This window comes from Schistocerca americana, chromosome 3 (assembly GCF_021461395.2).
Source record: "Schistocerca americana isolate TAMUIC-IGC-003095 chromosome 3, iqSchAmer2.1, whole genome shotgun sequence".
Lineage (NCBI taxonomy): Eukaryota > Metazoa > Arthropoda > Insecta > Orthoptera > Acrididae > Schistocerca > Schistocerca americana.
The window spans coordinates 801,597,084-801,613,860 of NC_060121.1; the positions used below are offsets into that span (position 1 = coordinate 801,597,084).

The 16,777-nt window shown below is 42.6% G+C and overlaps 1 protein-coding gene across 1 annotated transcript in view; it reads right to left on the bottom strand.

The window, feature by feature from the left end:
* Positions 1-2,275: 2,275 nt before the first annotated feature.
* The window catches only part of LOC124606410 (dipeptidase 1-like), a 347,567-nt gene continuing 333,065 nt past the window's right edge, over positions 2,276-16,777 (bottom strand). Inside the window, exon 10 of the mRNA XM_047138391.1 lies at positions 2,276-2,934. Within this exon, the coding sequence (XP_046994347.1) occupies positions 2,806-2,934 (129 nt within the window). The 3' untranslated portion in view covers positions 2,276-2,805. The remainder of the gene's footprint in view (positions 2,935-16,777) is intronic.

Here is a 16,777-nt window from a genome sequence, read left to right on the forward strand (position 1 = left end):
AAAAGGAAATAACAATTTTTGCGCTAGGAAATGGGCAAAAAATGTGTCAAGTTTCGTGAACGTAAAAATGCTCTCACCTGAACCGAGACTTTTTCAAAGTCTGTGGATACAACATAATGCTATATGCAACCACAGAGCTATGGATTCTGTATTCCATTTAGCATACTGCACAATGTTGTGACAAACTGGAGAGATAAGATCTATCTTGTGCAGTACTAGCCTCCTAAAATTTACTTCTGCAGGACAATCTGAAGAGAGTTTCGGGATTTTCTCCAATTCGCGTGTATACTGACCATGGGGTACGCTTTACCTAAGCAACTCCCAACAGTTTAGCTTCCTAAAAGAGTTTTGTTTATCAACCGTTATGCCAGCTGTCACTAAAAACATAAATCGTAAGAATTATGCTATAAATCCATTAACGTGAACGGATATGAAGGTTGTATGTAAACCAAGTGTTACATATAACATGAAAGCTGAATAAGCGTTTTTGAAGGTTTTCCCCTGTTCCTCCAATTCGAGGTGCATTAATCTGGCGTTTCTGTTATTTTCGGTCCATCTGACATTTTTCCTGTACCTGATGTCTTTTGTGTATATGATTTCCGGACGTTTAATCGAATAGTAGCATTCATATTCATATTAATAACATAAATAAATGTCGCTGTATATGCTACCGTTTTGGTAGCAACGTAATCTGCCTAAGAAATATCGAGTAGATAACGATCAACGATGTAAAATTGGGTACCTCGGGTACAAAACGTTTTAAAAGTCACCGACGCAGTTACATAAACACTGATAAGTTAGCAATATTGCTGCCTCTCGGAAAAGTTTCCGACGATAGCTATGCGAGACATCACTATTAAATTTTGCGTAACGAATATCAATACAGTGAATTGTTTCCCGGCTGCATACACAGCAGTACATCATTTTAACGAATATCTACGTGTATACATTCTCGTGGAGTGATCGTTATAAGTGGCAGTCGCTCGGATGCTTTGTTAGGCTACTCTAGGACCTAAATTCCATAATATCACCATTCGTCTAGCATCAGCCACTTGTTTATAAATTATGTTCGTTATCCATGGGCCCCCACAGAAACTGTCAGAATCGTAACTTTCATAAATCAGGAGCTAGATTTTGTATCGCCATAAATCGGGTTTCAATGACAGAATTAATTCAACAGAAACTAAATCATCCTTTAGGAAACTGCTCTCCTGGGATCTGACTCAAAGTCATTTTTACATGTTGTGAGGGGTATGACAAATGCTGATAATAGTCATAAATAATGTAAATAAATGCATTGTTAAGAACTATGTGTGCATTAAAATCTGTAATCTTAAAATGTGTTCACGATTTACAGTTGATGACTGTAGGAGCTTCGGAGATTCCTTGGTAATTCAATAAGAAATAATGGTAACGAGAGTGCAAGATTGACTGAAAACTTGATTGAACGGAATCGAATGGTTCTAATATTTATCAGATAATAATTTCCATTCTATAATAAGAATGAGCTAGTGAATGACGGCTCATTAACACATTGGTCAGTAAAGATACCAATTAAAGTACTACAAAACATGCATCCGTCATTTTTAAATAATTTCCCTCTTCGGCGCTTTAGTCTGGTATGTGTCCTAAACTTTTGCGTATATTTGCCAGAAGAGCTTGAAATTAACAGTGAATGTGTAAAATATAATAACGAGTTATCGAATTTTGTGTTTAGTACAAGTTCATTTTCATAACAACCCAAATATTCTGTTATCCTCTATCTATATGTCCGTACGACCGAATTCAGTTCTTAACGTTGTATGTGGAGCACTTCATTCACTTCAGATACTGGCCTTTTTGTACGAGGAAACCTCACGATTGCTTAGTTCATTTCAAACCAGACATTCGTAGAAACAGAACTTTGACTGATATGAAGTGGAATACTTCATTAACTTTCGGTCTGTTTATCAGGTGCTCAATTTATCTCTGCATTGTTTAGAAAATACTGATACATGTTTTCGCGTTACAAATATGTTAGCTGGGGTGTTTACGTATCCGCAGTCCATTTAATACGTAAAAGTAAGTGGTAGTATATTGATATTTCTTTGGCAATGCTCGTCGTACAGCGGCGCCTGCAGAGTTGGTAAGTACATTTACGCTATGAACGTAATACGTAATGTTACTTATCAATTAGCGCTTCAGTTAATGACGGTGTCGAAGAATAAGGACGTTCTGTAATAATGACTGCAGAACTGGTGTCTACTGAATATCATTCTCCCGCCAAATAGCAGGGTTTATGGAATTATTTCTTCTTCTACGTTTAAGATCGGTTTGGAAGACACATACGATTCACGACCAGTGTTATAACTGCAAGCACTGGTCCTTTTCATAATTTTACAAAACATTTAAACACAACATAAATCTAGCAATGTCCGTTATATTCAGTCAATCGTTACTTATTAGCGAATACAGCTGAAATGTATGATTCACTGAAAATTAGACTGGAAATATTTATGTCTTGTGACAGTGAACATGGTAACAACTGCAAGAAACGTTCCATGTTTTCAGAACAGGAGTCACATGCTCCGCTCGTGTGCTCCATTTCCAGCACGGGTAGTGCGTGCACAGTAATCACTCCTCACACGGCCGCTGCTAGTGGATGAGAAGGACGCCAGCAGCGTCTGCACGAATGCCGAAGCCGAGGACCGCGGATCCGGTGGTGACGGCAGAGACGGCGGCGTCGGCGCGGCAGTCCCCTGGGAAGTGACGCGGGTAGCGGATGCAGCAGGGGCTGCGGCGATCGCAGGCGGAGCGCGCCGCGCGTCACAGCTCCATCTCGCGCTCAGCGCGGCTGATGTCGAAAGCGCAGGGCGACGCGGGGCCCGGTGTACCCGGCTCGGAGATCAGCTCCTCCGAAGGTTGGACTCCTGCCTCGCGCATCTCGTCTCGTACCTATAGCAAAACGTTTCGTTCAGCTTTTACCATCGAAGCACGTGTGCTTTAGAGAACAGTGTGATACATTCTAGAAGTAGCACGCTGACGGCGCTGAAACCAAGGCTTTTTGTTTTATTGGCAAATTTTTCGTTATAAATTGAGTGTAGTATCAATATAGCAGGAAAACACACACACACACACGCACACACACACACACAAACACACACACACACACACACACACACACACACACACACACACACACAAACACTGCAGTGGTACATGTTGCTATAAAGCATCTCAGTTTTATAAAGTAAAATCTACTTAACTATGTGTCGTGCAGTGACATAATTTTGCAAGAACATTTAGTGCTATATGTGGATAATAGAGATTGCAGTGAAGAAGTAAAACCCTGATGCCTGATGCTGAAGTTCGATTGCAACAAGGAAAATGTATTAACTGATAAATTATTTCCATTCGTCATTTTGGTGCGGATAAAGATTTGACATTACGTGTTAAGTTTCCTGGAAAGCAGTAAGTGTCTCATTTTCAAATACTGGATAAATAAATTTCGCCTATTGCACGGCTTCATTTACACTGCCTCAGCATGTAGTTTCTATGGAAACCGTTATATAGGTAACGTGATGTGGTAATGAGTCCCGGGATAGCGGTTTAATCGCACAAATTACTGAGAGAGCGCTATTCGTAATCCCATCACCTAGTCTCTTGTGTTATTGTATGTAAATAAGTTATACAAAACTGCAGCCAGTCACTTTTTTGAATAATTATATTTTATTCCATGAAGCGGTTTCCGAAACTTGTCAGGTTCATCTTCAGATGGTTTCAGGAAGTTATATCATTATTCCTAGCATAATTCTGGGTGCTGGCTTGTGACAATATAGGCGGCTTTTTACCGTTATTGTCCATCTGTCTGCCTCCATTTAGACGTCCAGCAGTTATATCACTACACATACTTCCACACAAACTATATTAATTTACACTCCAACAGCCAGACTTTTTCAGCATCCAGCATGCGCTTTACAACAACCTTACAAGGGTCGAAAACCGGTTCATGGAATAAAACATAATTATTCAAAAAAGTGACTGGCTGCAGTTTTGTATAACTTATTTACATTCAATATACAGTCACGGTTCAAAATATCCGTAATGGATAAGCATAATCTTGTGTTATTGTTTCTCTGTAGACAATGCGTTTCAGCTTGCCACCAAATATGTGAAGGGATAAGGTCCGACAACGACCGTTTCAGACTATCCACCAGTATTTAGAATATTGGATTTACATGATGTAATCTGACGACTAGAATGGGCAAGGGCCCGGTCATTCCGCAAAAATATATGTCCTACCCGTTTTCAAGATGGAATTTGTGACGGGGCTCTTCAAGCCAATGCGTAACACTGCAGGTTCAAACAACATTGTCTTCCCTAACGCACACCACAAATGTAAAAGGGAAATGTTCTTGAAAGGGTGACACCATCTAAGTATGTGGCCTTACGTTGGACCACCGATGTGAGTTACGAGTGTTATTGATATCGTGACGAGAGAAATTGTATACATCAGTAAAAAGTATTTATGGTCTTACTTGCAAGTTTGCAATCATCCAACGGAAAAATTCCAGTCTTCTACCGTCATGTCCTTTTCGACGGTGTTGGCTCCACTGTAAATGATAAATGCGTACTGTATACGCTTGACATTGTCAAAGTAGGGGGCGATCTACATTAATTCAGATACAGAGGTGTAACTTCAAACAGCCAGGATCGCCATTGTGCAGCCTTTACTATAAATCAAAATAAAGGCTGCACAGAAGCGATTTTGGATGTTTGGAGTTGAATTTTTATTTCTGTATAGTTACATACGCAACGTTTGCATATTCTCGTAGTGTATGTGGAACACAGATACGTGTGAAATTTGTGCATAGACTTGTAGAAGAACTACGTTCCACCAATTAGTAATGTGTTGTACTTCACCCACTCTCTTTTCCTTGGCCCATTCGAACGAATTACGACATCTGGACACTGGATTAGTATCATGTATTGTAGTACGAAAACGAATTAACAACCTTGACAACTGTCATCTACTGTTAGCAACATGGAGTTCTGAAGCTTGTCCGATCTGTAAAGCCGGGTAGGTGGTGGCAATCTTTGGCACATCAGACAGTAGAGTACAATGCTGCTATAGACCCAAGTGTTTTCGAGAGCACCAGCTCGGGATTTTGACTATCTAATGCGCTAATGGTACAAAATTTCGCACAATATTTTTCAGGACGACATCCAACAAATCCGTCAATCGGTACCAAGCCGAATAACTGCTTGCAGTGCCAGAGGTGGACGGAAGCGTTGTGACCTGCTCAACTTGTAAAGCACTTTCTCTTGTATGAGTCACCAATTTTTTATGAAATTGTAATCATTTGTTTGTACATGTACAACCCATCGTATTTACGTACTGAGATCTTGTCTTGTAGAAGTTTGCCAGCAATACCATATGGTTAATCACAACTATTGGTAAAACTGACTGCTTGCCACCCGACACTAATTGAGTATTTCATTGTATTCTATGTATTCGTTTTGACGCATTCACAGAAATATTTGGTACTGTTAGCCGGTCTCGGCCACCACTTGCCGTCATCAGAACAGGCAACTATAGGATATTCACCAAGCAATTATATCTAAGCATTACAGTGCAGAATAAGTTGAGAGAGATTAGGCTCCGTAGACAGGAGTACGAACATTTATTTTTCCCCATATCTACCGCAAGTGTGGACTAGACTTTTTTATGAGGCTGTAGATAGAACGGAACTGCGTGGAGCCGGCCGGAGTGGCCGTGCGGTTCTAGGCGCTGCAGTCTGCAGCCGAGCGACCGCTGCGTCCGCAGGTTCGAATCCTGCCTCGAGCATGGATGTGTGTGTTGTCCTTAGGTTAGTTAGGTTTAATTAGTTCTAAGTTCTAGGCGAGTCTCAGAAGTTGAGTCGCATAGTGCTCAGAGCCATTTGAACCATTTTTGAACTACGTGGGCTGATGTTCTTCTTGCATACGTGGTAGGAGATACCATTATGTGTAACTTTCGTAAATGTAGTCAAATGTGCAATATTACAAATAAATAAATAAAATACAAAGAAATGCTATTAAAGTTTTATTGTCATCAGATGACCAATAGAAAACGTTAAATTTAAAACTAAGGCTTATAAAATTTCACTTAGTCATTTCCTGACCAACGCTTCCGTAGGTCCAGATAACAACATTGCTCATGTCTATTGAACTTGTAAATTTGTATCGTGACAAAGAAAACACGCAGTATCTGCCATGAAATCACTCGACTGTATCGTACTGCCGCTGATAAAGGTAGGCCGTTCGGCGCAATTTCCAACACGGTGCTGCACAAAAGTGGCGGCTAGGCGAAACGGGCCGAATAAATGCGGCTAATGAGCGAGACGGGACCGCACGCACATTGGCCAGCTCGGCATGGGAAACACAGGTGCGACTGGCCACAAACAGTGTCCGGTGGCCGCGTTTGGAGGAGAGGTTAGCAGGGTGGAGCGGAGAGCGTGGAGGAGGGGAGGGAGGGCAGCGAGTGGGGCCTGCGGTGGCGCACCTCACCTCACCTCACCTCAGTCCGCTGGGCACGGCTGGCCGCCCGCTCCCGTGAATCAATACGGCACGCCCCGCGGACGCTGCCGGACCGTGCGTGTGCGTACGCGTGTGAGTGAGAGTGTGTGCGCGAGCGTGCGCTGTACCGCGCGTGTGCGGCCGCCGCCCTCCGCTCCTACTCGTCTGCCCGCGCTACGCACCTGTTGGGCGGCGCAGTCCAGCCATCTGTCTGTCACCACACCTCTACCGCTAACCAGTCTCCGCTGCGCGCATCTCGCCACCTCGCTATAAAACCCAGGAGTCTGACATAACTGTCATCAGAAATAGTTTTATAAAGTAATGATACATTTGTTTTCTTCTTAAGTATGTGTTTCACCTACATATTTTGAATACTGTTGTGCCGAACTTGAGGACTAATCTAACTTTCGATTGACACGTCATGTCAAGTAACACAGTTCGATGAGTCTTGTATCATACACAGAATGAACTGCTCTAGTGCAGTACAGCGCAGAAGGTAACCGAAAGAAATACGCAACGAGACGTACGAAATTCAAACTTTTATTCAAAGACAGTAATTACAAAGACGTCAACGCGATTGATGATGGTAACCAAGACATTTCAAAGGACGGGATATCATACTTAATAGAGTGTATGGTCACCACAGACAGTAACGCACGCTGTGCAAACGCTCCCATGCTGGCCACAAAGATGCCAATTAGTCCTTGTGGTAAGGTGTTCCGCTCGTCCTCCACTGTAATAGATGATCGCTGGCACAAGTGGAAACACTACGTCTCCCATTGCGTCTCACACCTTCTTGCTGGGATTTAAGTTGAGGAAACGGGCAGGACTCTGAGACTAAGCATTATGGGACTTAACATTTGAGGCCATCAATCCCCTACAACGTTGAACATACTTACACCTAGCTAACCTGAGGACATCACACACATCAATGCCCGAGGCAGGATTCGAACTTGCGACCGTAGCGGTCCCACGGTTCCTGACTAAAGCGCCCACAACTGCTCGGCCACACCGGCCGGCACGGGTAGGACCGACAATTCGCCGAAAATACTCTCGTTCCCAGAGATCTTACACCAGAGCTGTTCGATAGGGTTGTGCAGTGTCGTACACAAAAATGAAGTCAGCGCCGAATGTAACGACCCCCCACCCCCCATAAACACACACATTTTGGTGGTGCTGGTATGACGACATGGGGAGGCTTAATGTTGCATGATACTGCTGACATCCATACCTTCGAAAACAATATACTCAGTAGTCAACGTTATTGTCATAGTGTACTCCTTCCCATGTGCCTCTGTTCAGGGATGCATATGTCAATGACACAGTTTCCATGATTGACATTGTGCGAACGCATTCAACTGCGCAGCTGGTGAAGATACTGTAACGGAAGGATATTCGGCGAACCGATGGGCCTGCCTGTTCACACCACTTAAATCCCACCGAGCACGTGGGCGAGGGGTTGTGGAGACGTACTGCATAACATCCACATGCACCAACGACCACCCAGCTATTGCCAATAGCCGGCCGCGGTGGTCTCGCGGTTCTAGGCGCGCAGTCCGGAACCGTGCGACTGCTACGGCCGCAGGTTCGAATCCTGCCTCGGGCATGGATGTGTGTGATGTCCTTAGGTTAGTTAAGTTTAAGTAGTTCTAAGTTCTAGGGGACTGATGACCACAGCTGTTAAGTCCCATAGTGCTCAGAGACATTATTGCCAATAGCCCTAGTGGCGGAATAGATCACCCGAACGCAATTCCTTGCCTACCTTGTGGCAAGCATTGAGGCACGCTACAGAGCATGCTTTGCAGCCCATGGTCTATTAATAACCACATCGTGCCTCTTGTAATACGCAGGGGACCATCAAGAATCTCAGTGACTTCAATGCAGTTATCTTTGTCTTTGAATAAAAGCGTCATTTCTAATCGTCTCTTTGAATTTTTTTCAACTACCCTATATTAGTATGAATAGTGGACAGAGTTATAGGAGATAGAGGGGAATGTAGCAGTGTAGGGAGAAACTGGTAATGTAAAACATGTAAAAGAGCAACAGAAAATAATAGGAGTGGACTATCAAGAACGCAGCGCTCCGATTAAAAGCAGTGGTAAAACAAGGATGTAGTCTTTCGCCTGTACTGTTCAATCTGTACATCGATCAAGCAGTGATGGAAATAAAAAAAAAATTCAAGAGTGGAATTAAAATTCACGTTCTGATAACATTGCTATCCTGAGTGAAACTGAAGTAGAATTAAGTGATTTGCTAAAAGGGATGAACGGTCTAAGAGTACAGAATGTGGATTGAGAATAAATTGAACAAACACGAAAGGAATGAGAAGTAGCAGAAATGAGAACAGCAAGAAGCTTAACGTCGGATTGGTGGTTACGAGGTAGATGAAGTAAAGCAATTCTTCCATCTAGGCAGCAAAATACCTAATGACGGAGGACGTCAAAGGCAGACCAGCACTGGCAAATAGGCCATGTCTGTGTTAGAGAAGTTTACTAGTATCAGATATAGACCTTAATTTGAGGAATACATTTTTGAGAATGTACGTCTTGAGTACAGCATTCTATGGTTGTGAAACGTGGAATGCGGGGAAACAGAATCAGAGGAAAATCGAAGCATAAGAGATGTAGCGCTAGAGACGAATTTTGAAAATTAGGTGGATGATAAGGTAAGGAATTGGGAGGTCCTATGCAGAGACAAGGAGAAGGGACAGGATGATTGGACACCTGTTACGACAGCGGGAAATGACTTTCATGGTAGGGTGGAAAAAGAAAACACACATTATTGAAGGTCACGAAATGAGGAAAATGAATGAGAGGCCATAGAGTCTACCTTAAATGTGACAAACCAAAGGGCTCTGCTAAAATAACATATTTTGGACAAACCCATGTATATAGCACAGTAGCTGAATTAATAGAGTGAGACGGAGAGTTCGACTCCATAGAGCACCCAAGTGCAATTATAACGTTACATCATGATCAGCTGCTGATGTGAAGAAGTGTGGAATTAGAGATGTGACAGAAAATGGAAATACGATAAATATAAACCAAGAAATAGTGGAGGAAATTTCCAGGTGGATTGAATACTGGATTAAACACATATAAATAGAAATGCATTTCAATGAAAAAGTAATTTATCAAAGCACTTTAAACTGATTTAAAGACAGTAATGACAAAGCTATTATACGAAACCCACAAACAGACCTATTCGGAATTACCGAAGCAAAATGGAGGAGGAGGAGGCTACTGTTTAAAGTCCTCTCGACAACGAGATCATTACAGACGGAGCACATGCTCGGATTAGGGAAGGATGAGGAATGAAATCGGTCGTGTCCTTTCAAAGATACCATCCCGGCATTTGCCTGAAGTGATTTAGGGAAATCACGGAAAACCGACCGGACGTGAGTTTGAACCGTAGTCCTTGAGAATGCGAGACCAGTGTGCAAAAACTACTGCGACACACAGGAATGTCTCGTAGAATACGGAAGATTTAATGTAAACCAAATATTGAAGGAAATCAGTTCATTAAGCAACACGTTCAAAGATGAAATATGAAATTTGATAAGTGAGATGAACGAATGAACTTATAAAGTCTTACTTATGATGAAATGTGGTGCCGCCTGTGGGAATTTGATACGTATTATCATTCAATTGGGTCGTAAATTTCAGCCTGAAACGTGCAAGTAAAGATATTTAAGTATCGAAGAATGTGGATAAAGATTGCCTGAGTAAATAGAAACTTTGTACGATGACAGAGAAGTGTCGCGAGGTAGGTTTGTTAAGGATTTGGACGAGGACAAAAGAGACAGAAAGGCGAAAACTCGGTCTTTATATCCAGTCGACTCGACTCTTACATCAATATACATGGTGCCGTAGCGTACTTATACACTTCGCCATCTCCTTAGGGAGCGAAGGAGGAAGCTAATTTGGACGAAAATATAATACTATACCGTGGTTACAGGCTGACACATTAACAGGCATTTACAGCTGAAAGAAATCTGCAGGTGTCCATTCCATTTACTGATCAGCCAGAGCATCATGACCTCCAAGCTATAGCCGGTATGTCCACTTTTGGCACAGATAACTGCGGCGATGCGTCGTGGAAAGGAAGCAATGAGGCCTTGGATTTTCGCTGGATGGAACTGGCACCACATCGACATTCCTGTTAATTTCGCGGAGAAGCGCAATGAGTTCTGACGCCACCTAAAATCACAATCCAGATTTGTTCGATCGGGTTCAGATCACGGGAGTTGCTGTATTTCTATAACCACTCCATCACAGTCTTGACCTTTTGACATGGGGCATTATCTTGTTGAAAAATGACCCTGCTGTCGGGAAACGTGATCGTCATGAAGGGGTGTACGTGGGCTGCAACCAGTGTAAGACACATCTCGGCCGTCATGATGCCTTGTACGATCTCCACTGGACTCCCATGTGAATGTTACTCAGAGCAGAATGGAGCCGCCCCCAGATTTCCTCCGTCAAGTAGTACAGATGTCGAGCAGTTGTTCCGCTGGAAGGCGACGCATTCGCGTTAACACTTGATTTAAGAATCAAGAAAGAGGATTGTTTGTATACGTGGAAGTCACTTGCAGGCACTGTAAGGTTTCAGATTGATTAGATAACGATAAGGCAGAGATTTTGGAACAATATTTTATGCTGTCATACCCAGGTGTGACACTCATTACACATTATCGTATTCTTAGAGCTAAGTCGCCCTTGAATCAGTCTTTTACAATCTCTGTTCGCCTAAAATACCATTTAACTCAACGGATCGCGTGTCTCCCCATTGACAATGTCAAAGAATAACATAAATATGCTATGTCAAGTGAAGGGAGATTGCGGAATACTTGTCAAGGGCGACTTAGCTCTAAGAATACGACAACGTATGATGATGTCTCACACTGAACAGCATTTGAGACGAGCTAAAGGTGGGTCGTCAGTGAGCCGTAGCTGCTAATCATTACAGAAAATTTGTGATCTTGACGTGGAATTCTTATCCACACATGTTTTAAATCAACGGATCGCGAATCTCCACATTGACGATGAGAAAGAATAACAAAGATATTAAAAGAAAGAATAGAATCTAATGTAGGACCAGTAAGTCGACTGCATGCTCAATTTCTTTAGGTAACCTGATTATCTGATACCAGTTTACCCTCCCCCCTCCCCCCCCCCCCTCTGCCCGATCCACGATTCCGCAATTGAGTGATTTGCGGTATTGCTAAAATTTCTTCTTTGGTGGATGGACTCGAACTAGACGGCAGTCGTTATCCATCTTGACCGAGTGACGGCGGCACCAGATCTGCTAACCGGACAACGGCCGAGAGTGCGGTGTGCTGAACACATCGCCCCTCCACGCCACATCTCGATAACGTCATTGGCTTAGGTTGACACGGCGGTCCATCGGGCACGTTCGGTGCGTGGCCAGAACGTGGGTGTTGTCCACATTTTAGATCTCCTATTCCTTAAAGAATTTAACTTCCGTCTGCAAACCAGCTTCAAACTTCTGATTAATTAGCAAATACGTTCATGTATTAAATGTTTTACGTTAATTACACAGTCAAATATAGTATAGAAGTGGTTTGATGTAATGTTCAAAGATATTTGGTGCACAAAGTGCACTAATTATGAAACCTTTTTTGATTATAATCTGGGGATTAGGCCTTCCCTTTTAAGCAAGAGCTTGTTTTTGGAGCATGCGAATGACTATGACCTCATATCTACTCAAAACGTGCCACACAGAGATATTGTTTTGCAGCTATATTCTTTTGATACTTTCTTTCTGTCTGTTACCAACCGGCTGTCAAATGAGTTGCGAATGGATTTAATAGTAAAGAAATAACAAGTTAAAATAACATGCTGATGTTGAAGTTTTATTGAACGAACAACTAAAATACAGTAATCGATTAACTTTTTACTTTCATCGTTTTGTGGTGGTGTCAGTGACACGTAGCCTCGTAAATGTTTTGAATTATGTGGAAGTCATTATTTATACAACAGTGCAGCTTTTTTGCAGTTTTTGAAGCGATTAAAGTTTCCAGATTTATTTTGCTCATTCAAACAGAAACGAAGCCGTAAAATGAAACACGATGAAGAAACCATAATGCCTATGACTACCGAAGAAGGTGTAGTCCTTCTAAGAGAGCCAAACTCGCCACTAGCGGGAATGAGTTCATACCCATGTGAGGAAAAAAGGAGCACGGTCCCGGTCGAAGCACAAACTTTCAATGGTCCCAGTTGATATTTGCCAAGACCTATAAGCTGCTAATGGTCTGGACTTCATTTTAACTTCATTATTCGAGAGCTGAAAGATCACGAATGACATCTGTTCTTTCCGACATGTCCGAAAGAACAGATACCATCATCATGGAGACAAGGCTTACCGGCCAATGATCTTCTTCAGTGCGAATGCCCTCACATTTCTCAAACACTTACGGGAATCAGTAGATTGATTGCCGCGAGTAATGGGTATAGTGGGCAGGGACACTACAAATGTAGTGTGTGGACAGTAAGTTGGAAGTGTAAGTTGGAGGTGTGGGTATCACGAGGAGCGTGTCAGAGATAAGTCTATGCAGTCGCACTTTCCTCTGTGTCCTCGATGGCTCAGTTGGATAGAGCGTCTGCTATGTAAGCAGACGGGTTCGAGTGCCGGTCGGGGCTCACATTTTCAACTGTCGCTGTTGATATTTATCAACGCCTCTAAGTAGCTAATGGTCTGGATATAATTGTAATTCGAGAGCTGCAAGATGACATGTCCAAAAGAACAGATACCATCTTCATATAAAAGGAGCACAAGCTCGCGTCGGCCGTCCAATACACTCAACATTGCTGAAAACCGAGAATTGAAGGCTTCAAAAGAAGAGAAAACGGGGCGTGGTGTTTCTTGTGACAGTGGAAGGAGTACGGGAAATGAAAATTCATCGAATATTAGCACAAGGGTACGGAGAGCACTGTATGCCTGTTCTAAAAGGCACGACTTGGCAGAAGTGCCTCACGAAAGTAACGATGTCATTGGCCAGCGATGCAGTATCCGGAACGCTACACCGCGCTACTACATTCAGAAACTGGTTGCCATCATTATCGAAGACCGGGGAGTTACTGTGACAGCCAAGGTCCCAGAGGTTGCGCTGAACGTCTGAATTTGCAACGGACATGCACTCATCTTTGTACACTTGTTCCATTCTACGATCAATTTCATTTCCTCGCATTTCTTCCGATGCCAGGATATACACTGCACTCTTTACTCTTCTGTTACAGAACTGCGTCGAACATAGAGAGTGTTAGACGTGTAAGTGCAGGTACTGTGAACGTTGGTACCCAGCTCCGTGTGTTAGTGAATTTTTCCCAGCGTCCCACAGTATTCCTGCAAACACGTCATATAATTTACTATCTGATGTTTTCCACACCGTCGTAACCTCTCCACTAACAGGACTACGCCTTTCAGTACAGACTAAAGGTTTAACGTCCACATGTCCATACTTCAACACCTGACGTGCTGCTCAGGGGAAAATACACATTAAGCGCTAGCTATCTCTACTTAAAGGTCTTAACAAACCTTAAAATATACTACTCCTAATGGCTGTAATTATTAGTCCACAGATGAATTAAATACTGATTTGATGTTGCTCAGTACACTGCTCTCAATCACCAATAAAAATAGCTGCACTTACACTCCTAACAACTTGCATATTCAGAGTGGGTGGTATTTAACTGCCTATTTAAACTTTGGTATAACTTCTTAATAATGTCCATTATAATTATCCGGGCTGTTATGCCGTGGTCGGTTGATGAATTCTGTGGTGATTCCCAACGTTTCGTCTCCGACTGCGGTAGACATCTTCAAGGGGGTCCGTAGCTTGATGCAAGGTAAAACACACACACTGGCTCGCTACTGAAACGAAGAAAATTTTTTCCCTCACAGTGATTTACTACCTTTATTACATTACATAACATTTATGTCATCGCTGGTAACAGTGGCGGACCATTGTGTAACTTCTAATCCTTTTGAACGGGCTCAGCTGGCATCCCGGTACGCAGGATGACGATCTGTGGTACAGGTACCAGCAAGTACAGAGATGGTGTCGAAGTGTGAATCGTCCTCCAGCCTCGGTAGATGCAATGAACATAAAAATTTGCTACTCGAATTTTAAGGACACACATTCTGTATAAGATGTTACGAGAAGCTGTCGACCCACAACATCCAGGACGGAGGAAGATGCACAAGTCCTTACGTTCATCGGAAGTCCTAAGCTCTAACCAAACTAGGCACGTCACGAAAGTGGCTTAAGATTACATGCAATTCTAATTGTTGTGAGTTGGATTTTCGTCCATACAAACCACATTTCCGCCACGAGTTATCGCCTGAACACTGTGATCATCGTTTGGAATATGGAGAGGTGACAACTGCACTGCTTGGTATGAAGGATGGTCCGATATTTTTCGGTAGTATCCTGTGCTCAGATGAAGCCGTGTTTCATGATGGGAAGTTTATTAAGCGGCATAGTTGTTATTATTGTGCAACAGAGAATCAGAATGTGATGGATGAACAAAGCCAACGTCGCCCAAAAGCCGCTGTGTGGTGCGGCATTGCATCCACGATGGTTATGTGTTCATTTCCCACTCGGGTCACAATGAATTCAGAACGTTACTTTTATATGCCTAATTTCGATATCCGTTTTCGAGTCGCGCTGTCTGAGGCTCCTGGCCTTGGTTCGTGCGGCTCCCCCCCGTCTGAGGTTCGAGTCCTCCCTTGGGCATGTGTGTGTGCGTGCGGCGTGTGTGTGTCTGTTTGTGTGTGTATGTGTGTGTGTGTGTGTGTGTGTGTGTGTGTGTGTGTTTGTGTGTGTGTTGTTCTTAGTGACAGTTAGTTAAAGTTACAATAAGTAGTGTGTAAGCCTAAGGGCCGATGACCTCAGCAGTTTGGTCCCATAGGAACACAAATTTCCAACTTTCCCGTTTTCGAGGACACTGGCTAGGACGTTGCAGCTCCTCGAATGGTCAACAAGGAATGCAGTCCTAATGCCCTGCGATTTCTTCCTCTGGGGATGGGTGAAAGAAGAAGTTTGTCACACAAAATCAAAAACCCCTCACGAATTGGAGGAGTTAATTCGCCAATTTCCTCCAAAACCTTCGAGTGGATTATCAGCAGAAGGCAGATGCAAACATCCTCATCCATCCACAGAAACTGGTAGATAGCAGAGATGCTTATTTTGAATATTAGCAATTCATAACAATTTTACCTTTGTAAGCTAAAAATGTTTATTGTTTCATGAAAACTGATTAAGTATTTAAAAAGTTATATACAATTCTAATTGGGAGTCTCGCTCACCATGTACATAAGTTATTTGCCAGCCAATGCAATTTCTTACGAACACCGTATGATAACTTTCCGACAAGAATACAGTAATCTTGTCATCCCAAATCTTCGTCGCTGAACTAGGTATGCCCCGATAACAGTTCAAGGTTAACGTGCTCTAATGCCTCGAACGATAGCAAAACTGTTTGGAATTTTGATAAATTGTCGCCCCACGTTGGTGGCATAATTTCATTTTCTGTTAAGTGACGTGTATAGACAATGTCATTAATTAAATTCTCTCTTACTTCACAAACCTTATTGAACCTGCAGCATAGTGATACTGCTACGACAGCCAGCTTGAAATTAGTTACTATCCTGACGGCACAAGGCAATTTCAGTGCAGATCTATTAATTTCTTCTCCTTTTTCAATTACTTTTGTGTGTACTATAAATAGTGGAATGAAACTGGATTGCACAATTGGTCTACTTGTCACAGAGAAGGGCAATTGAAGTGGACTTTATACTTCCAAGGATGACACAGAAACACGTGGCAGAGATTGCCAGACAGCTGCGATGTTGTTCCTGCCCGTATCTTTCTCACATAGCCAAGTGAGATTGGCTGTATCTCAGGTTCAATGACATACGCTATCAATTTCGCGTAGCTCAAAGGAGAGAGGAACTAGGATATTGGCCTTGAGAGTTAGTTACTGGAGAGATCACAGGCTAGATAGTTGTATTGATTCGATATTTTGCTACTGAAAGTGAGCCATAATACAGGATTACCCTTCAAGCAGTGAAAATTACATAAAGTAGCATTCGTCCAATGTTACTAATAATCTTAGTTTCTATGGTAGACATAAAAATAATGTCTAAGAAACATGGTTCTGCTAACGAAATTTAAGCTACGGAATCTTGATTAAAACCAGTTTTGACTGATCGGCTTCGG